This window comes from Microplitis demolitor, chromosome 3, assembly GCF_026212275.2.
Source record: "Microplitis demolitor isolate Queensland-Clemson2020A chromosome 3, iyMicDemo2.1a, whole genome shotgun sequence".
Lineage (NCBI taxonomy): Eukaryota > Metazoa > Arthropoda > Insecta > Hymenoptera > Braconidae > Microplitis > Microplitis demolitor.
In genome coordinates, this window is record NC_068547.1 from 240498 (window position 1) to 264714 (window position 24217).

At 29.1% G+C, this 24217-nt stretch overlaps 1 protein-coding gene across 3 annotated transcripts in view; it reads right to left on the minus strand.

Annotated features, from left to right (window-relative positions):
• LOC103573690 (irregular chiasm C-roughest protein) overlaps positions 1 to 18598 on the minus strand; it is a 31576-nt gene extending 12978 nt beyond the window's left edge. For all 3 annotated transcript variants that reach the window (XM_014443510.2, XM_014443509.2, XM_053737305.1), the window contains exons 1-2: positions 17453 to 18598; positions 1154 to 1479 (exon numbers count right to left, since the gene is read on the minus strand). In XM_014443510.2, the coding sequence (XP_014298996.1) occupies positions 1154 to 1479; positions 17453 to 17535 (409 nt within the window). In that variant the 5' untranslated portion in view covers positions 17536 to 18598. The remainder of the gene's footprint in view (positions 1 to 1153; positions 1480 to 17452) is intronic.
• Between the last annotated feature and the right edge of the window lie 5619 nt (positions 18599 to 24217).

Here is a 24217-nt window from a genome sequence, read left to right on the forward strand (position 1 = left end):
TGTGAACTGTTTAAGAGATCTCAAAATAAAAATTATTTATAAATTTGAGCCCTCTAAGCTAAAGGGGATATTAATAATTCAGTCAGTCAACTTGAAGTACAGCTTGCGTTTTTTTAATATTATATATTTGTGGTTAGTTATTATTCAATTGCAAGGATTTCATAACATCACTGTTACATTTTTATTACACGAAATTATAAATTTTATTAAGCGACAAGAGTATGCATTATGTCAGTTATTTCCATTGTGATAAGTATGGATTATAAATATATTTTAATTCAGTTGTAATATTTAACAGGAATTGATTTTTCTAAGATCAATAGAAGTTACTCTTCATAAAGTATTCATATTCATAGTATGAAACACCAATGTCATATGCATTATATATACTACTGATACAACCATTTACGGAGCATCTGATATTCTGTGACAATAATATATATATATATATATATATATATATATATAATACTCGGTAAATCTAAATGTCGATTGGTCTACGCGTACTGCAACAGTAGACAAGTGTTTCAAAGTTGCCACGTTGTGTGGTTCATGCATTAAACATATACAAATGTTACGTGGTTTATGTCCGGCAATGCCCATTTCTATCATGTTATTTTCCGTTAAAGTGATAGATATTATATTGTTTAATATCAAATATCAAACATCATTATTATCATAAAATTATGTATTTATCTACGAATCTCAAAGTGGCATTTGAAATAATATTTAATTAATGATACATATTTTATAAAAGTCAACAACAATAGTAATAATAATAATTACAGTCTGTATGTTAATATAAATTTTAAAAATACGTTTTTCATTTATTTTTTATTTATTTTTATTTTTTATTTTTTTTTAAATGAATTCATTAAATGGCTCACCGGTGTAGTAATCAATGTCAATTTTAAAATACCCGCTAGTATTTGATCAATCCTTTTTTCGATATGCGCTGTTTTAAAATTGATTAATTATTTTATTTATTTTTTTTTTGTTTTTTCATTTTTTTTTTTATATGATAAAATTCAATAACTAAAATTGATTCTCAGTTTAATTATTTGGTATAATAATATTTAAATAGTTTTTACCGTTTTTTTATGTAAACGTATTGGATTTATAAATATAATAATATTATTGTAAAGAGGATTACCTTCTTCATCACTACCAATCATAGCGTAACGTTCGTATCCAGTGAGATTTCTTACAGCACCAAGGCCAAAGTCATCTTTGGTCCATTGAATGGGGCCTTTTTGATCAAGTACTCGACATGGAAGTGTAACCCGACTGCCGATAACAGCTGTCTGATCCTGTGGCTCAATTGCAAATCTCTGATAAACTATCTCAGTCGTTGCTGGCCTTAACGTCGATGGACCTGCTGACGAGTTTGTCGCAACAGCACATCTTACAATTGCCATCCAACAGCATACTGTAATAACTAACCAAGATCTCCTTGTCCATCTTTGTATTCTTTGTGATCTGAAAAATATTTAAATACACAATTTATTATTATAATAATAATAATAATAATAATAATAGCAATGTCGGCGGTTGAGTGTAATGTTGATAAGCCATAACAGGATGTAATTTGAGATTATTCTCATCATTTGTAGTACATCCCAATCCATCCGAATTACTTCTTATAGAATGAATAGAATAATCACTTTGCCCAGTCGTTCAAGTATATATGAATAGGAAGGAATACAACTATACTATGGGGATAATTGTGCCTGACGCGAATGTTCCTCCGTCTAGTCGGCATTCATCCTTCTCTCTTTCTCTTTCTATTTAGCGCTTTCGAGATTGTTCAAGCGACGACAGTAGTAGCTAATGGCTTGTCTTACCAATCAATTGTTCTATGCTGACTTCTAATGTCGATAACTAATTTAACTAATTACTCTACATCATTCCGTCTTATCATTATTGTATACCTATAATTTAATTATTCGCATTTATCAATTTAATTTTAATTTTTTTAATAAAAATTTAATCTTGATTATTTATCATTCTACAAATATAGATTTAATTGTTGTTGAAAAAAGCCAATAGCATTAAAAAATATTTCATCTCACATTTTATTTTAGTTATTTATATGATTTTATTAAAAAAGAATAAATCATTCATGTCTTTCTATATTTCCATACTGAATTGACGTTTCCTTTGTATAAATTACTTCCGTTCAGTTAATGCTGATGTAAGAGAATAAAAACTTTAATAATTCACTTTTTTTTAAAAAGAATCTACAATTTGTATTAACTTATAAATATTAATTTTCATTTGTAATATAAACTTTGCATTGTTCATTTTGCTGCATATTTTATTATTTTAATAAATATCAACTAGATAGAAAAAAAAAAAAATTAAAAAAAATTAAAAATTAAATGAAAGTAATTCTACATGCAGGCAGCTCAAGCTAAAAGTGAAGAATTTACTCAAGTTTAACAAACAAAAATATTAAAGCTGCATTGTTCATCGATCCAAAGAATGCTGAATTTAAATACATTTCAACGTTTTAAAAAACAAAAAAAAAATTGTCTCGTTTTCTTTCGGCAAATAAAAGCTTTTACTCGTATACAGTGGTACAGGAATGAAAACACACATATATACATATTTACAGTTGTATATATTTATATAGAGTTGAAAAAAAGTTTAAAAGTGTAAAGATGGAACAATGGAAAAGCTTCAAACAATAAAAAAAAAAAAAAAAAAAAAAAAAAAAAAAAAAAAAAGTGTAAATCTAGTCTTACAAAGATTCGGCCAAAAGATAATTTAAAGAGTTTTCGACTTAAATATATATATAAGGAGAAGAAGAAGAAGAAGAAGAAGAAGAAAAGACATCGTAAAGCAGGGAAATGTGTAAAATACAATGCAAGTGTGGCTCTGTGATGTAAGAAACTTTTGTTCAATTGGATATATACAAAGAGAAATGGTTGAGGTAGAATCACCAGAAGAAGGAGAAGAAGAATATAAAGGATACTTGATGAAGAGAGCAGCAATGCAGAACGTTTAATCCAATAGATGTCCCGATGTTCATTATTCAAGAGAGTTCCGCTAGTATTGCCACTTGGATTTCTCTCCTGCAAGCTGTAAATCTTCAAAGTTCACTCGAGAACTTTAACAGTTGCCGTAGTTGCCGTAGAGAGAGAATGAAACGATGTAATGAATACCAAAATTTATTTAAAGATAATAAAAATAATGATAATATAAATGTACTAAATACGTTATAGTATATTTTATTCATCGAATTTTTTATGATATTCATATATGAGTAGTCGAATAAAATTTAATAATAATAATAATAATAATAATAATAATAATAATAATAATAATAATAATGATGTTAACAAAATATAAAATTTTCCTGGCAAATAAATACATCAAGTGCTCGCATCGTTATCGCAAAAAATATAATACCCGTAGTTGTTGTCATATTTATCTAGTTAAATTTTATTCTCAATAATCTGTGATATTTTCTGGTAGTATATATCAAAAATTAATTTATAAAAAGCTTAAAAATATAATTTTCATTTTATCCGTTCTACTATTTATAAATTTATTGGTCGTAAAAACTATTCCAAAGTTTAAAATATTTTATCTTACCCTATTTATCTATTTCGCCTAAAACTTTATTAAAGTGATAAAATAAATAATATATTTTTATAAAAAATAAAAAGTTAATTACAAGTTCGTCAGTTTCCTTTAAGTTTTACCTATTCAAAATTTTAACAAGAATTATATATATATATATTTGTGTAAATATAAAGAGAACCGAAAGATAATTTATTTATTTATTCACTTTAAAACTAAATTATCACTTGAACTTTATATAGACACATACACACACACACATCCATATAGATATAAATTTATTATCACATGTAGAAGGCAAGACGACAAGTCTGTAATTGTGTCTAAAAGTCTAAACAATGTTCGCTTGTTAACTTGCTCACTATCGTTAGCGACAAGTTGTTGCCACGGTTATTTTCCTACACATAGCCTAGCTTAGCTCATCTCTCTTGTACTTGCCCTGTTCTCCTACTCTGTGTCATCATCATCCCTTTTCCTCTCTTGTACTTTGAGTTGTCGTGTTTCAGGTCATTCGATCACAACTTTTACTTCCCCGCGAAATAACTACCAGGAGTAAGGTTAAATTCTGGTGAAATTGCTTTTCACACACTTTTTTCACACACCTTTTCCTACTCCCTCCCTTTTATTATCTCTCTTTCTCTCTCTCTCTCTCTCTCTCTCATTACTCTTTTAGAGTTTTAGAGTAAATAAAATCCTTTATTATGTAGTTTAGCAGAAAAAATAAAAATTAAACTGCAAGATACTCTATTTGATCAATAAAATAATAAACTTTAATTAAAATTAATTAAAAAAATAATTTTTCCCTCTTAAATTAAATATCCAAGTGATTTATTGCGAACGTCTATTAACTTCACCTTTGCATTATAAATGTTGCACACTAAATTTCAATATCGATGTATCTTCCGTTATTATTCTTAAGCATGAGTCAGCTTTTTCATTATTTTGTTTTTTCATTTTTTTTCTTTTCTTTTCACTTCGTACTACTATTGAACAAACGGCGGCTATAAATAAAAGTGACAAATGATACATTAAAAAATAAAATGACAAAGTTTATCATTTAGCGCAGGTGAAAAAAAAAAAAAAAAGAAAAAATTAATAATAATAATAATAATAAAAAAGAAAAAAAAAATTAACAGAATAACGAATGGGAAAGATATATATATTTAATTATACTACGCGGAATAGACATACAGAGCAAATATTCGACAAATGGGGTAACCTGGATGGCAGATTATTCATCATAGCACACACGGCATCACCTGGTCAGTATGGTCAGTATATAGTAGTATAACATACTAACAAGAAGGCAACTAATGCAGAGACTACGGTACGCAAAGCGGATCGATGTAGCGATGGGTCACGACAAAGGCCACAGGTGTCTCGAAACACCAATTAATTATTTCTCCTAAAGATATATATCTTACTGTAAGATTTATCAAATAACTAAATTCATTTAGTATTTTACACATACTTTTATTTTTATTTCATTTATATATTTATTATAAAATAATTCAAACAAAGGCATACAATCTATTGTAATTCAAATTATAAATTTAAATATAATGTTAACAAACTAAAAAATACCTGGTTATATATTCGGTGTGTGATTTAAAAATCATCTAGTCTGGCGTAGACTACGGTATTGAGTTTTTTTTTTGTTGGCGGAAAATTTTCAATTCTCATACGCGAAATTAAATAATTCGCAGAATATGGGATTACTGTTGTAGAAGGACGTGGTGTAATAAGCTGCCGGGGATATAATAATATAATTTTTTTTTTTTTTATATACAATATACATTCATAATTATACTTTTACTATACAATGTACTGCTACGGGGTTAATAAACATGAAATTTGTTTCTTTTTTTTTTTTTTTTTTTTTTTTTCTCGTAAAATAAATTATTTTTATTAATCCAACAATGTAGTTCCATAGTAATAATTAACAACTCAACCATCAGCAAGCTGATATTATTTTATGATAATAATAATAAATAATAAAATAGTATATCTATTATAAGCTTTCGTATATGAGAATCTTCATGAATGAGGTACTAAAATTTAAACAGACATCAGTCGGATAAGCCGATTAAAATTGAACATAACTAAGTGTACCTATTGCAGTACAACAACATAGAACCAAGTAGAGGAGCTGAGTGTACGTGTTGCGTAAAGAGAGTCGATATTCAGATCGAATGTCGGTTCGCGCAGACGCGTCGACCTTCTCTCACCAACTAAACGCGATACGAACAGGAGAATTCTACACATTAATTTTTACCCTCCTGGTTCCTAATAAATTACTCAAATTATTACAACTCTAATTTATATTTCTATATACTTTAATGACTCTACTGTTTTGTTTGATAAATTTAAAGAAAAAAAGTAAAAAAAAGTGTCACATTAATTAATGAGATTATTACTACTGTATTGATAACTTTAAAATAGTTTAATAACGGTAATAAATCTATGATAAATTGAAATAGTCAGACATTGTTAAAATAATGATAACAATAATAAATTAAATTGACGCGTAAAATTTAGGTTGTTATCCAAATGCAAATACCACAGGGTATGCAAGAGACTTGAATAAGAGAAAGAGATAAAGCAGTAGGAGCAGTAGCAGCAGTAACAGTACAGGAGATAAAGAGAGGGTAATAGGGGGTAATAGGGGTATAGAGTGAGTATAGGAATGCTAGCGCGACGTGTGTGCTGGTGGACTACAACTGCACATGGCTTGTGGTTAACGTGCGAACAAAACTCGGATGTCCAACTATACAAATTGTTGTCATCCTACGATTTCAACCAGGGAGATATTCCCTTTCCATTATTCTATGAGGTTGCAACCTAGGAATTTCACTACGACAAATTAAATTCTCTATTAAAATACACTTCTGCAGTACATATATAAAATAACGTTACTTTATTTTATATATTATATTTATTATTACTATAATATTCATTTACTCTTAGTAAATCATAATGTCTAAATTACAAACATATTTTAATTATAATTCAACGATTGAGTACGTTAGCAAGTAAGCATATAAAGATCGTTAATCAAAGTGTCACCAGGTCATCGGGTTAATTTCGAAATTTGTATTAATAACAGCTTGTATATTGTTAAATTTAAAAGCTATATTTATTACATATATAACTCATACATGATCAATATATTATACATGAAGCTTCGTCTAATATATATATACAAAAAAAAAAAAACTTTTTTCATACTATTTGCATAAGGGACATTTTGAATTGGCATTTGAAAGATTTATTTATTTTTTTCAAATTGGATATGTGAAATTACTTGAAAATTATTGTACAAGTGATAAATTTAAGAGCATTTTTTCAGACCTTCTGTTAAATTATTATTATCCGTCACACTGTAGTTTGCCAATAAAATATGAAAAAATATTAATTTAAGATGTATAATAAAAGCTGGGATATACATAACTTTGTTGGAATATTATCAATGAAACATATATATACTAAAAGTTTGTGAAGATGCGTTGTCGTTAGTTTAAATTTCAGTGGTTGTACTTGTTGATAATATTTAGGCAAGTATGAGTAATGGAGACTGAAAGTGTATATATTACCAAATATATTCTCCAGTTTATGATTTTAATGATTGACTTTAATTACAAAGTACACCATTAACTTTTAAATTGTTACGAAATATGTGGTTTTAAAGTTATCAAATTATTCAACTAATTATTAGTCTGCCATCGCAGTTTATATTAAACTCTACTACAATTTTAACTAAAAAAAAACTTGTTTTTGTATTTTTAATTTTGTCGATTCATTTTATTGATAATGAAAAAATACCGGTTTTATTAATTCAATTTCATTAATTCAGAGTATTTAAATTTTTATTTTACCAAAAAAAAAAATCAACGGGATACATAATTTTATGAAAAGTTGTGATACATTTAAAAATCATCAAATTGATGTAAAAACGACTTGTAATATATGTATAGAGTAAAAGTGGTAGAAGGAACACGCGAACCATCCATTTACTAGTTAAAAATTAAAATAATGATTTATTTAAAAAATTAAATAAAATATCATGAACCATGAACTGTATATATATATATATATTTTTTTTTTTGTTTATTCGTGATATTGTTGTATAGAAATGATGATATTGTATTATATAGTGAAAATATAATCGCGTGATAAGTTTTGTCGGAAAATAGCGCTTGCGTAGAATGTAAAGACTGTGAAGAGGATGAGAGTATAGAGACAAGAGGGCGTCAGGGGTGAGAGAAAGAGAAAGAGAGAAGTGGAAAAGCGAGAGGAATATTAAACGAGATTTTGGCGTATTTGGGATTTAACAGCAGGGATCCTGCTAGCGCCCGTTCGTCACTCTCCTTCTCTCTTTCTCATTGCTGTATATATATTATACAACAGAAAGAGAAAGAGAGAGAGAGAGAGAGAGAGAGTGAGAAAGTAGCGGTTGTAGTAGCGAGCGCGGGCGCGGGCGCGGTTCACCAGCCACAGGGCATTATCGACGTTCATGCAGGAGCTCGCGATCTATCGAATGAAATTCTTATCGACGCGTTTATCCACCTTTGGCCGGAGGCGGTTGCGAGAAAATATTTATTATTTCCCCTTCCGTCTGCCTGTGGCTCTCCAGGTGGTTAAAAGAGCCATGGTAAGGAAGCTACGGGGAAAGACGTAATCAAATCGACCGGAGAACAAGAAAGAAACAAACAAAGAAGAATAATATAACTTGCTACACTTTTACAATCTTATTCTTATTCTTCTTCATTCATTTTCTTCTTCTTTAGCTTTAACTTGTTTTACTTTAGACTGAGTCCTCACCGTCATCGTTGACGACGTCGTCGCTTATACCCTTTCAAACCAAATGAAAAAAATAATCTTTTGATTTCAACATTTGATTCACAACACGAAATAAATCCCAAACTGATGTTTTTATGTTGTTTATATATGTATGTATGTATACGTCAATATACTTTATAGTACAAATTGAATCGATAGACGCATGTGTAAAAATACACACCAACGTATATAAATCAGATTTTATTAGAAAAAGGTAAAAAAGGTAAAACGACAAAATAAGTTAAAATTAAAAGAAAAATGTTTTATTTATAAATGAAAGTTAAATTTCTAACGTTTAACATTTAATGAAGAGAAAAAATATTCTCTAGCAAGCATAGGTTACATACATACACACACACACACACACACAATTTTACATATATATTTATAGATGTGAATGCATCAACGTGGTTAGACGACACTGTGTACGCGGTACGATGGTATATCGTGTAGGAGTTTGAGTTTGAGTATAGGGTGGTATTAGGGGTGAGTCGACAGAGCTCAAGCTGCGTTGTTGTAGTGGTGGCTTCATCGCGAATCTATACACATATATAGAGATGGAAGAGTGAGTGAATGAGGGAGCGAGTGAGTCGTAGCATGGCAGTGGGTATAGCTTCAACTTTAGCTGTGCCGCAGTGGTATCGAGCGACGGCTACCTCACCTTTCACCCCAGCCCCTTCTTCACTTGTACAATCCTACTCTGTTCCTGCTGCTGCTGCTGCTTCTACTACTACTGCTACTGCTACTGCTACTGTTACTGCTACTGCTACTGCTGCTGCTGCTGCTGCCGCGTTATTCCATGTTGGGACTGTAGCTTTGTTCTCTCTGTCTCATTTGCTCGCATTGGTTTTGGTCACATCGTCAGGTTGCATCGTCTCTCCCGTGTATGCAGCGTTACGTCGCAACGACGATCTTAACCTCGTTGACAATGTTTAACTATATTTCATCTTTGAGACCCATGAGAGTTAAAATCATTGTGCTTTTTATCCACTCTGATTTATTTATATATTATTATCATTATTATTTGCATTTTTTTTTTAAGGATTTCCAGAATTCACAAAATCAAATACCTTTTTTATTATGAAATATATTGAAGATTTAAAAAAAAAAAAAAATTCAGTACGCATTAGATTCAATCGTAACATACATATACAAAAAATGTATATAGATATATATATATATATATCTATGTATCATACATACAGATCGTGTGTACCAGGCAGAGCAGTCACAAATGCTCACACTATGCCGCTTTTGATAATGCACGAAAAGCTTTTCACATACTCGTTAAATCGACCCATAATGTTGCTACTATAAAGATATATGAGAATATATACATTCATATAATAATATTTATCCAGTTTATGCGGATATTTTTTTTTTTTATATTATAATAATATGTTTTATTTAAAATTATAATTTCTAACATTCAATTGTCAGTTATGAGGCTTGTATTTATAATTGTTATTGATGCATAGGTAATTTAATAGAGAACAGAATATAATAATTGTATTATTGATTACACGTGTTGAAATTTGATGAGAGTTTGCAGATCGTTGGTAACTAATATTAGGTTTAATGTACGTCTCAGACATGTTATGTATGTGTGCGTGTGTGCGTGCATATGTGTTAATATAGTATTACACATGTTTATACCTCATGTAAAACTAACATATATACCTAAGATAATAAAACAACTCTATTTGATAAACATCTATGACTATTTAATTAGTTTTATGAAACTTTGTTTATGACTGTCACATTAATTACTAATTACTTGATACACCATTTAAAAATTTATTAATTAAAAAAAAAACAAAAAAAAAATAGTAATAATAATAACAAACTATCTTTTGATTATGGTAATAAAACATTTAAATATTTAATGATGATATTAAGTACAACAGTTGTAAAACTGTCAAACTAAAACTGTACTACACAGAACATTGTTGAACGTTTAATTCACGGAGATATACAAATCGTACATACACAATTGAACAATGAAAAAGTTGGGTTCATTCTGCGGTGTACTATCTATAATGCAGACATGAGTATTTTTTAATTATATTATTTCTCATTGTTTTATATTTCATTTTAAATTAAATATATACTCTGTTGTTGGTTTAATACTTTTTTTTTTATTTTTAAATATCGAAAAGTAAATTGATGTATGAAATTGATCAGTGTAATTTATTATTTGATATTTATTGAGCAATTAAGCAATCATGAAATTTGAGTCTTGTTGATATAATCCTTTTTCTAGACAGTACGAGTGTCATGTCGAGGTCTTTGGTATTGGCGTGACTCAAGTAGTGCATACATAACATTTGAGCATCCAATTTGCACCTTGTGCACTTTCTACACTATTTATAGATATTGTCTAGTATTTACGATTGCTCTTTTTGTCAATTTATATTTTCAATGGTGATAAGACTATATATCAAACTGATAAAAAATCGTTATTTATTTACGTTTTAACAAAACCTCAAATATAATATTAAATTATCGTTTTTAGAATTTCACCTTCTTTAAAATTTAATTACTTTTGAAATGTTTATTGATCTATCTAATGTGTCATTATCGTTTGATAATAACTATATTAAGATTAATTATTTATTAAAATAAAAATCTGTCGGTTAGGTAATGTCGGATTTTTTTTTTTTTATACTTTTATTATATAAATTATTTATAATGGAGCTAGTTAAGCTCTAAGTTCAAACTTTTCTCCGGTTACTACAGTTAAAGATATAAAAACTTTAAGAAAGTCTAAATAAATTAGAGATTTCGTTTTTTATTTTTGATGATAAAGTACACACTACTGTGTGTTTGAAAGCACAATTTATATTGTGCACAGCTCTACTGCCTCAAGCGGGTAGATATATCTATATATTTAGGGACATTGCTGTACAGTAGCTCAATTTACCGAGGGAAAAAGATATCACCCAATTTCTCTGTCTTATATAATCCAATTATTCATTTTGTTATTTATTTATTTTTTTTTTTTTCACAAACTTTGAAGATATATTTATATATATCATTTTCGCGCTGGTTGATCGGGTTTTTGGCACGACTGTTGGCTACCCTGTCCTGCAACGTTGGCACGTCGTGTAGGGCAGTGAAATAACTCAGCTAACCCGGGTGGTGGTGCTCTTTTCTCCCAACAAATTGGTGTTTCGTGAATTCTAGTCACGCGCGGAAAATGGCGGCGCGACGTTCCTGGGCAAACGAAACAAAGTGCCATATATACATATATATATACACGAAATACACTCATACACTCATATTTCTGCCAATAATTTTTCTTTGTCACGCTCTCACAGTCATTCACTCTTTGTCTCTAAATACGTCAAAAGATTTTCACGGAGAGAAAAAATAAAAAAATGAAAAAAAAAAAAAGGAAAAAAAAAAGCTCTAAAGCCGCGGCTTGAAAGCCTCTCACGCGTTCACACGAATCTCGCGCGTAGAGCATAGACAGAGCTAACATTTCTCCTCGAGGATTCACTAGTTTTCCGACAGCTTGGCATAAAATAAATCTACAGCTCTCCTCGTGTATGCATCTCGCTCTCTCTCTCTTTCTCTCTGTATATCTCCCAGTAATATAACCTCTTGTCACTGTAGAGTGTGAGAAATCCCAAAAGAAAAAAAAAAAATGACAAGAAAATAAAAAAATAAAAGGATGGTTATTTCTTTCTAAAACAACCATATACCCCATTTACTTATAGTATCTAACTATATATGTATATTTATTATTCACAAGTAATATAATGTTATTATGTATGCATAGATTTATATATTGAAGATGTTATTTTACTTTTGTTTGATAAGTATAAATAAATATTTTGCACTGAATTTCCATCAGACTTGTCTGACTACGATGCTTTTGAATCATGGATGAATGTTCTCAATATCAAATATTCTTATCGTAAAACTTGAACATTGATGGTTCTTTACATAAAGAGAAATGTGATAAATGAAATCGATGTGACCTACTGAGTTTCTTCTCTCTTTTCAATTCCAATACTCCCTATTACTAATGTATTTATTTTGAATCCAAGTATTGTGTATTTTTGATACTCGTTATTATTAAATAAAATAACAACACACATACGTTACATTTCATTTGCTGAAAAATCATGATAACAATCGTTTGTTAATTATTATATATCTACATATTTATGTTGCTGACGGTATAATATTAATCAACACTGAACATTTGTACTTGTACTCATTGGAATCGTTGAGCGTACAAGTGAAAGGGGATTGAAGAAGCTTTCTTTCTTCTCTATACGTTTGCGTTTCTCCTCATAACGAGGGACAAACACGCGATGATCCTGAGACCAACAACCGCATTCAGGTCGCAAGTTCCTCCGGGAATTCATCGAGCTTCTGTTCGTTCACTAGTAAACCCCGATGGGTATAAAAACGTGAGACATAAGCCCGGATCAGCAAATGAACAATCCCATCAGGTTTCACCGTTTCTTTATTTTATTTTATTTTATTTTATTCTAGTTTACTATTTTTTTTTTTTTTACTCTTACTTTTTATTATTTTATTATTCACGTTGTTGTTGAAATCAAAATAGCTATCTTACTCTTTTTATTTTAAATATATTTGCTTATAAAAAATTTTCATAGTAAAAACAGACAATAACAAAGTTAACATCCAATATCATTTTTTTCCTTCTCATTCAAGTATTCTCTGTCAATAGCTTTTGTTATTTATTGTAAAAAGATTTTTATTTCAATAATTGTTTTAGCTTTTTCATTATAAAAATAAAAAAAAATTTTTTTGTCATTATTGAATTGTAATGTGATTGGTTGATTGATTAAATATGATTTTTTAAGGACGTTAATTATGGAATGGAGAGAAGTGAGAGGGTACAGTGAATGCTCGTATTGTGAGTAAAAGTACAAGAAGAAAGAGTACGAGAATGAATGAATAGGAGGATGAAGGAGTTGAGGAAGAGAGAGAGAGAATTGTATAGAGCATATGACAAGTGGGGAATTTACATTCGAGTAGTATATATATATAACAGTTTGGTATGTTTCGATTATTGGTACATAGATATTTAAATCAGTGCACGAGTCTGTTATATACATATATGTACATATGAAAACAAACTTTGAGATCAAAGTATATAATAGTAAAATTAAATTTTCAATTTATTGGAGTAAATTTTTTTTTTTTTTGTATAAATATTTGAAAAATTTGGTAATGCTTTGTGTAATCGGTTATAATGTATATACATAATACATGTAATTTATAATTAATGGATTTATTTTAAACTAATTTGCAGTTATAGATAGATTATTAATGCACACATTTCGACTATTTCAGTAGCACTAGATATAGATTAACAGAAAAATTTATGTATACTACCATCGGGTGCTTGTATTATTCTCAAATTAGACTCATCAAAAAAACTTTTTTAATAACTTTGTCTGAAATATTAACAGATATACTTTATCTAATATACAATAAATGAAATATTTATAATTTGAACCAAACGATTGATCATATATCAAAGTAATCAAAGATATGGAATATCTTATTTTTAAATTTCTGATACATTGAATACGATAATTCAATAATTAAATGATGTACGGTTCAATTAACAGGTTCCACTGAGTGAACATGTGTGAATAATTCCCGCTTTTATCTTTGCTGCCGCTCTAAAAATATTAAATATTTCAGATATTCTTTTAATTGAGATATAGTGAAATAGTGCAATAATGAAACTTAATCTATTAAAAGTGGTTTATATATTTTCAACAAATATATATGTCATCTTTATAACTTAATTTTTTATAATATAGAGTATTTCATAATGTTACTTAAAGTATCTCCTTTTCCCGATCTTGCCCCATTCTCGCAGTATCGTATAGCACAATGTTGTCGATAGTTAATTGAGTTTGTTAAAGTATCGCTAAAATTGAATTAAGCTCGCGGGTTCTTGAGATGGTGGTACACCGTTTCAGTTCTGTCAGCTGCAGTATCTCTCTCAATTTTAGAACAATAACTTAAAAGCCATGATGTACATTTTCTTTCTGCTAAAGATAGTCGTTTTTCATTTCATATCCTCTCTTACTTATATATATGTTTAAAATCTTCCATCTAAATGTATCTATATCCGGTACGTTAATAATAAATTCCCAGTTAATAGATTCTTTATAAATTTTTTTTCTCAAGTCACTGTACGTCAATTTTTTATTTTTGATATCTTTATAAATATATATTTCAGTAGAGACAAGAGATGGTAATTTTTATACGAAAAATGGATCCACTTTTAATAGAAAAAAAAAAAAAAAAAAAAAAAACTCGAAATTACTTTTTAGCTTATGATTTAGTTTTAAATTAAATCTCTCTTAAAATGTATGCCGAAGAACACTTTAAATAAATTAAAAATATGAAAAGCCTTACACAAGAGTTAATTATTGAGTTAACTAAAGGAATTTAAGTCAAGTGTTTACTTCCGTTACGGACCAACTGATCCGGAAATTCCGTCTGGGAAAATCTAATCTGTACATCTCTTGCCATAAAAAAAAAGTTACATTTACCGTGTCAAATATATATATATATATATATAACGTGTTATTAAGTAAATTCTATATATTTAAAGCAATTAAATTCTTTGGATTATTGATTTAATACCTAAAATAAGATTTTATTACTTCCGAGACTGAAGGAAAAAATAAAAAAAAAACCAAAGTATATTGATAGAGCGACACACTATTATATAGGGTGAAACAGGCATGACTAAGATGTTAGAATTATTATATTTATATATAAAAGAGGGTCTGACGCACAATTTTGACTCACGTGTCGTATTAAAGCGAGGGGCTCGATCTTTGGTATTACAAGCCCACACACACGCACACACGCACATATACATATATATATATATAAACAGCAGACAAGACAATCTACGATTTTAGAATCCATATAGTTGCGTTGAGATGCTTCGTCTGCAAATTTAACACACCTCAAGCCACTCTGCTACTGCTGCATTAGCTTTATAACGAGTGAGAAATTTGATAGTTACATTAAAGGGAGAGTTAAGGGACACTGTAGTCTCGAGGGGTTAAGTGTATCTCTTTTGCTTGGTTATAAGATACCATATAATAGAGACAAAAAAAATAAGTAAGAGCAGGGGATATAATGACACTGAATCACCCTTCGACGATTTTATATATATATATATTTTTTTTTGTTCCGGGTAAAGTAACGGAAGGAAGTCGATTGCAAAAAAAGTTAATTTTATTATAGCTGTATATTTATGTATACATATCATTTATTTTTTATTGGTGGATGGATAGAGACGAGAGGAGCGACTAAAAGTGAAAAAATAACTAAAAAAATATAATAAATTTATTTATCAATCAAGTATAGTGTGTGTGAAATGGAGATGGGATGTTGAAATGTTTGGAATTTAAAGAGAAAATTTTAGCAAGTGCACGGCTGCTGGTGAAAACTTGGTGAATAAACTACCGAGATGATGATGGTCCTATACTATATATAAAGTAGTCTGAGTATAGCGAGCTGCTTCTACTCGTTGGCCAATCTTGATAAATTATCGTTTATATTTACGAGAAAGCTAACGCTGTAAAGGCCGTTTTAGCTTCCCGTTTACTGACATTATCGACTACGATTATTTCAACTCGCTGACTGATTAAACGATTAAACTATATAGATTTGATAAATTACTCCCGCTAATCGCTTTTTATTTATATACATTTTTAAATTATCCTTCATATATATAATTGTATCTCTCGATCGACTATATATATATATTATTACTTTAGTCAAATATATATTTTTTGAGTGTTCAGTCAGTAATAAGAGACTACGATACTAATAATTGTTTATTTTGATATTTTGAAATATATATCAAATAATTATTATTGTTTGAGTAAATAAAAAAAAAAGTGTTTAAAATAACTTTTCAATTTGAATGAATTAAACTGAAATTATAATTAATAAATTACAATTAAAATTGAACCGTTAACAATAAATCCAATTAAATTGATCCAATAAATTAATTATTATAATTAGTCAGTTGAGTTAATAAATTATATTAATATTTATAAGTTTTAATAAACAAAATTGTAATTAAAAATTAAATAATGAAAATGAAATAACTTTAAGAGTAAAGGTTTTAAAATCGAATAGTGGTGTAATGTCAAACACGCAATCAGAATTATGATATATACGTTGAATCGTTACTCTTATGATTAATGGCGTTATCATGATTTTATTTTATATTTTTTACCTCAAAATATAACTGTTGAAAATTTTTCATATATTTATTTTATTTTTCATTTATTTATTCACCAATTAATTTATCACTTTATTGTATTATTATTTATTGCGATAAAATAAAATGGCAAATCAAAAAAATAAAATTATCCAACTTTTTTTTTATCCATTTCTATACAATATTCATAAATTGTATGTATATACATCGAAAATAAAGATTTTTTTACGCAAAAAAATTTTGCATTACGAAATGAGAAGAAATATTTTCATTTTTTTTGTTTTTTTTTTTTCTGTGCATATAAAGCAAGTAGGGTTCTATATATAAATTTATGATAATGTTATAAGGTGTACGAATTTAAATGTCGTTGTTATTTGGTGTGTCGTTTTAGGTTAAATTAAAATAGAAAGCCCTTTAAAATTAAAATGCCAAGGGGAGATGATGTTAATTAAGTTTTCTGAGAACGGAGGTCCTTGATTGAAGAGACAGATGCTTCTATCCTCTTTTGTGTCAAAGTGGGCGTTCGCGCTGCACGGGTTTATCTACTAGCAATACATATAGAATGTAGAGACATACATGTCATATACATATACATTACTACCCATAAAAGGGGAAACGGACGAGTTATATCAGACATATAACAACAATAGTAATTTTAATAGTTGATGTCTGTTACTCTCAATTATTATATTTTATTTTTTTTATTTTTTATTGCTCTCTATGTATTTTTATTAAATATATTATAATAACAAATAATAATGATAAACTTACCGGCAGACTCCTTTTGGAGCTGCAATGCTTGTCGCTATATCCATCGCGGATGCACTACCCAATCCATTATTTACAGACGACATATCGTGTATGTTGGTGGTTTCAATAAACAATCAGCTCGTCTCCACGTCTCCACGTCTCACGAGTAACTTGTATACCCTCGTATTATCATTTTTTTAATTATCACTCTCGTGTTATTTCTGTTGCCGTTCGATCATATATCCCAATTGTAAATTCACATAAATTATATATATATATATATCAAAAAATAATTTTACGAGTGAGAGAATAAAAGTATAAAGAAAAAAAATGGCCCGGGGTATATTTATATATATATATTTTTCTCTTTAAACGATCGAGGGTAAGTCGACCCTCGTGTTGGAAGCATTACTCAACTACTCAAAGAACTAGCACTACTTGTACGGCTACCACGGCTACCACCATCTCAGGGGTCTGGGCAACTCCGATATCCGACTGACTCAGCGATCCGGACGCGGATAATAGCACTACGAGACGAGCAACACAATCCCCGTTGCACACTTGATCTATCTCTCAACGTGTATTTCCCTACGCTAGTTTCAACGTCAACAACAACGACTACCACCACTATCACCACGATTAAGATCTACTAAGATCAAATACAATCACTATTGTTATTGTTGTTGTTGTTGTTGTTGTTGCTTATGTTGTTGTTAATACTCTTATTACATAACCACTCACTATGACTGATAAGATTTAAATAACACAAAGTTGTTGCTCACAGTTATCACTACAAAAACCAAAATAAATAAATCCTCTTAATTTATCAATCACTATCATAAGGACCAGTGACATTATTATTATTATTATAATAATTGTATCGTGCAATATCCCGCACGTAGTCTCACAATAAACAACAGTCACTAGTTATTAAATCCACGATACTATAATCGATGACATTTAATTTAAAAGATAAATAAAACACAATGTGTTCGATTATGAAAATGATTTATAGGCTGTATTGTTTTAATTCACTTATTGCAACAATAATTACTGTGATTTTCAACAAAACTAGTGAGTATATATATATATATATATATATTTTTTTTTTGTAAAAAATATGTAAAATATATAGATAGTAAATGGAGTGACAGATGAAACCAACTCGGAGCGCTGCCCCTTTAGAACTAACGACGCTATACTATCAGAGCTCTTACAAGCCCCCACCATTGAGTCAATGGTAGCGCCCCACTAGGACGAACCACCACGCGCCCTTACTCCCACTCTTTAAAAGCACGCATTAGACTACCCGGAGCGTGACACACGCTTGCAAGCTAAGTGGGGGAAGGGGTCGCGTGGCTGTCGTGGCTGTCGTGGCGTGCTGAGCTAGCGTCGAGACTCTGGAATCATCAGGATCCACACTAGAGAGACAATCACACTAGTACTGGTACTACCTAAAGTTAAAAAGAGACACCATTAGTAAATGCTTTTTTTGTGGTGGGGCAAAGAGAGAGAGAGAGTTTAAGGGAGATAAGGGGAGAGAAGGGGAAGAAGTAGCTGTGCTGTAGAACCATCAGCGGCAGCGCCAACTGAAAATCAACGGCAGCAGCAGCAGCAGCAGCAGTACCAGTACCACCAGCATTAATGTGAATTGGTGAGCGGGGTGACAACGCAGGCGCATACAAGTTCCTCTATCACCAGCAGTACAACCAGTTTACTAGCGTACTAGTATGTGTATACGGTATACGATGAAGAATACGAGAGCAACGATGAGAGTAGTCTGGATGATGATGCGGCAAAAAAAAAAAGAAAAGATATATATATATATATATATGAGTAGTTTTGCTGGTGAAGGCCGCGGATACGATGCCGCGAGAGCCAAGTTGAGCTGAGTAAAACAGAGTCGAGACCCCTTACGCTCGGTGGTATGCTGTTCATGCTGCTGATACTGCTGATGCTGGTGAGGCTGCTGGCTGCTGGTGACTATTTACAGGCTAATGCTCGATCTCTTGCATCGCCGCCGGCTCGTCCCGTGTTCTTCATCCGCACCGCCAAGTACCCGGGTTCGCTTCGATGAATTGCTACTGACGCTCTGAAACGGATGTAGACTCAACTAAAACATTTTTTACATTCGTTGTTTTTAAATCAACTAATTTTTTTATTTTTTTTTTCTTTCAATTTTTCATCCTGCCGCTATATTATTTTTATCTGTCGGTCTACAAAAACTTTATTTTTAATAACTATTAAATATATGTATTTTGTAGTAAATAACCGACAAAGTAAGATGACAAAAAATAAAATATATGTAGTTAAATATTGGTGGTGGTGGTGGTAGGATAGTCTATTGTATTTAGAACAAAGGTTGTGTTATAATTCGCAACAATTGCACGTGTATGGCACAGGTGCATTAGATGATGAGGGTATAGATATAGAATTAACAATTTGTGAAATTGTCAAAGGATACTCTCCACATATTAAGTTATAAACTCAATTTACTTAATACATATATTATATAAGTGTATATACATATATTTAATTAAATAAATTTTATTATGATGATAAAATAAGCAGCGTTAATGATTAAAGTTTTACATTATTTTAAAAACTTATAAAAAAGTTTAATTACGAGTATAAATAAAAAAAGATAACATATATTTGTTTAATCCATAAATTATATACATTTAAATTTTTTGTCCAATTGATTATGTTTATATATTTAAGGTTTTATTCCTTTTATCATATTTTATATTACTCTATATTCCATATTCTTTCACTGGTTCTAATGCAAACATCAACACAGATACATTTCTCCAGACTTTTTAAAACTTGTACATTCAGTATCTGTTTTTCTCAAGGCAACTACTTGAGAATGGCGAATGCAAAGCATATTTGCCCATGGCATCTTTGAAAAAAAAGAAAAAAAAAAACAACGATGGAAATGATAAAAAAAATAAAAAAAGAAAAGGAGTCATACAAGTGTGGCAGAATGCCAGACAGCAGAAACGAGAATTACGAATACGTGCACATTTTTGAAAGGTATCTTCTATACGTTAAATTCAATTGATCGTTTAAGTTAAATAATAATTTAAAGCTCTGTTAAAAAAATTTTATTCATCATCATTATTATTATCATCTGAATTGACACACTTTCTACATATTTTATGTTTTAAATTTTTTCATTGATATTCAAAATAAATAAATGTACAATAAACATCAATCAAACATATTATATATACATAAGCCGCCCAATTATTAAATTATGTCTGGTTTGAATGAAAATAATAAAATATATATATATATATATAACGCAATAATTTAAGACTCAAGTATTACGTGGTATAAATAAATATAATTTATTAAGTCAGGTATATATATTTTCACTTATTTTTTTGTGTAGACAGAAAAATTAAATACGTGATAAGATCAATTTGGTTTATAAAGTTAACTATATTATGTAATAGGGGAAAAAAGTGGATTTGATAAATGAGAGGACACGATAATGGCAATTATTTTTGATACTTGACTATACTATTTGCTAAGCCCGTTAAGTCTTTTCCTTTTATTCCTTCTTTATTGTTTTTTTATACATCCTCTGGCGGTAAAATCCGTTCAACGTTTGCCGTGTCAACATATTACTTTCATCAGGATTTTGTTTGAAAAAAAATTTTTTTTCACTTATACCATAGACACTTGGACTTATTTTATCATAGAGCAGTCTGCTATCACTACAAGTCTACATATAAATTTGAAAATAGGTCAATTGCACGGATTCTCATTAACTATTGATAAGGAATAATCGATCAAAAACCCACATAATAAATTAATTAAACTGCAAGTAACGGTAGTAGAAATTTATTTCACAAAAACATGAATTAAATTTTACCTATGTCATTTTATTATTTAGTAACTGTAAATGTTTAAATATTAAATTAATAAATTAAATAAAGTTTAAAATTTTTGATTGACAATATAGCCAAATATATTAGTTACCTTTTTTTCTGCATCTTAATATTTAAATATAAAAGTCTGAGTGAGTTTCTATACTTAGTAGAATTTTAACAGAGATGATACAAAACAAACAAAAAAAAATTAAATGCAGTAAACTAATTAATATAAATGTATGTATATTATCTGAATTTATTTAACTGTTTCACAAATATAATTATCTCATTGTCTATTATCAATAGACAAATTAAAACTTTGTTAATTGGTTCTATTTAAATAATAATTACCTATACGTACATATGCATATTGTAATTTTCATTAACTTCTGATTAAAAATAAAATACGAATTCTGTGGATAATTTAAACCGAATTTTTTAATTTTTTTCATAAATGAGAATAAAAAATATTTATAAAATATTGAGGCAAGAATGTCCGTAGGTGGTTTTAATCTTATCAGACACTATTATTAATATAATATACAGCAGATACGTGATACGAAGTTGAAGCGGATTGAAAGACAAGGTGGTAAATCTAGCTCGGAGATGAACGCCCATATGCATATATAATATATATATATATATGTATATAGTGTCTCATCCAGTACTTAGACTTGTGTATTCCAAAAGCTCTTGGTTGATATAGAGAATACAACAAGATATATGTGTATAGATATTCGCATATATTTAATATAATAAAACAGATAAAGAGGTGAGTTAGATAGAAAAGCGAATAATTCCCAAGACAGTAAAGAATCTGCTGCACAGAATAATGGTCTGTTGTAGACTAGATTATTCTCAACTAAAGACGTCGACGAAAGACGAAAGACGAAAGACGAAAGAGAGCTAGGCGTACAGGGTATACACGCGTTAAATTTCTAAAGACTATGGCGGTGTATAATTTTAGAATCTTACGAGTCTTGTCTTAAATTTGTCTACCGACATGTATATATATATATATATATATATATATACAAAAGTCTAACCTTTATTTTTTCTTTGCATAGTTTAACTCTTATTATTTTTATATTTTTAACTCACATCCGCGGCGACGTCGACGCTCGTACATACAATATTCACCCTTTGGTTATTTTTAAACTTGACACACGTACTCTTCTTTTTCCGTCAAGGGTCAAGGAGAGACTAAAAGACGCTTTTAATATGTATTCTCTTACTTTTACTTCATGATCATTATCTTTTTATGCTATCTCACCAAAATATCTTTTTAAAGCTACGCTTGATACTCTGTCGCTAAATTTTAATTAGTTTTTCCAAGTTGTTGGAATAAACTTTTTTTCATTATTTTTTTTTGTTTTTTCGTAGATTAAAGTAAAAAAAAAAAAGAAATTAATGAATTTTTAACTATATGTATATTTGCGATATTTGAATACAACAACAAAATAATATATAAGCTACAGATATAGGATAGGCGTTAACCATTATCTAAAGTAACGCCCCTTCTACTCTATATTATGTAATATTAATTAAATGAATAACATACCACAAGTACACACATATATATGTATATTATATATCTATATATCACTTAACTTGAATTAATTAACGCGATGGCTGATAACTATTATGTAGACAATTTGTGTTTCAATGAGTGATTGTAGATGTTTAATCAATTACTAAATTGCTGATAAATTTATTTTATACATTGGAAATATAATATTCAAATTCTGAATATAAATTTATTTACGATAGTTTTTATAAATAAAAAACTTTTATTTACATTATTATTGATCGTTCCAGAGTGTACAAGGATTAAAAAATAAAATAAATAATTTAAGGACATTTAATTGTGACAATTACTGAAAGAATTTATTTAATCATTTAAAAGTATAATAGTAGGTCAAGAATCGTTTTACCGTGTATAAAAAAGAACAGACGTTTCCAGTTACTAGAAACAATTGTTCCTCGTCACGAGTGTGCAATTAGTTTACCGTCAATTTTGTGTAAGCTTCAATTGGATGGTTCAGGTATACCATAGAATGTACTCTCATGTTATATGATCATATAATTGATTTATAATTCGAAAACTTTTTAGCTTCTGTTTTCCGCAATTAACCATTACACTTTATTTATTTAAAAAAAAATATACTTTTTTATTTCATATTATATTTCTTTTTTCTTGTTAACAAGTTGTAATTAAAACAAGTAGCACATATACGGAAGCCTTATGCTCATCATGAGTTGTTAGAGGTTGTTTTACCACGAAAACGGTTCGTTTGCGTGTTTGATGATGAACAACGCGGTGTCTGACTCACGGTAGGGGTGTAATAAATGATTAAGGGTGAGTCCTGAGTCCTGAGTCCTGAGGCACAACAACCACCCAACGTAATCGTCATTACTCCACCGGAGAAAGGATATGCCGTCTATAAAGATATTTCTGCCTAATTTAATAACTCCAAGTAAATCAAGTACTTTTTTATTACACATAACTTATATCATAATCAATCACAAATATATTATCCATTATGTACATATTTTAATTCTATATTAATTTATGTTTCGAAATAAAATTTTTCTAAATCGTTAGTTCCTATTTTTGGAACAACATTTTTAAATTTTCGTATTTATTTAAAATATCAATATTATGATTTTTTTAGTGTCCTCATTTCGCTCAGTTCTTATCCATATACATAAAATAATAGTTTACCAATTCCAATAATAAATTAAAAATATGCCAGACAGTGTTTGAAAATAAATAAAAATTGATTAAATGTTTTAAGAATTAAACAATTTTACATACTAAAAAATACCCGTCTATATTTAGTTTTTAAATTTCTATATCTATAACTTAGTATTAAATAATTAAAATATAATCTAATAAAAAATC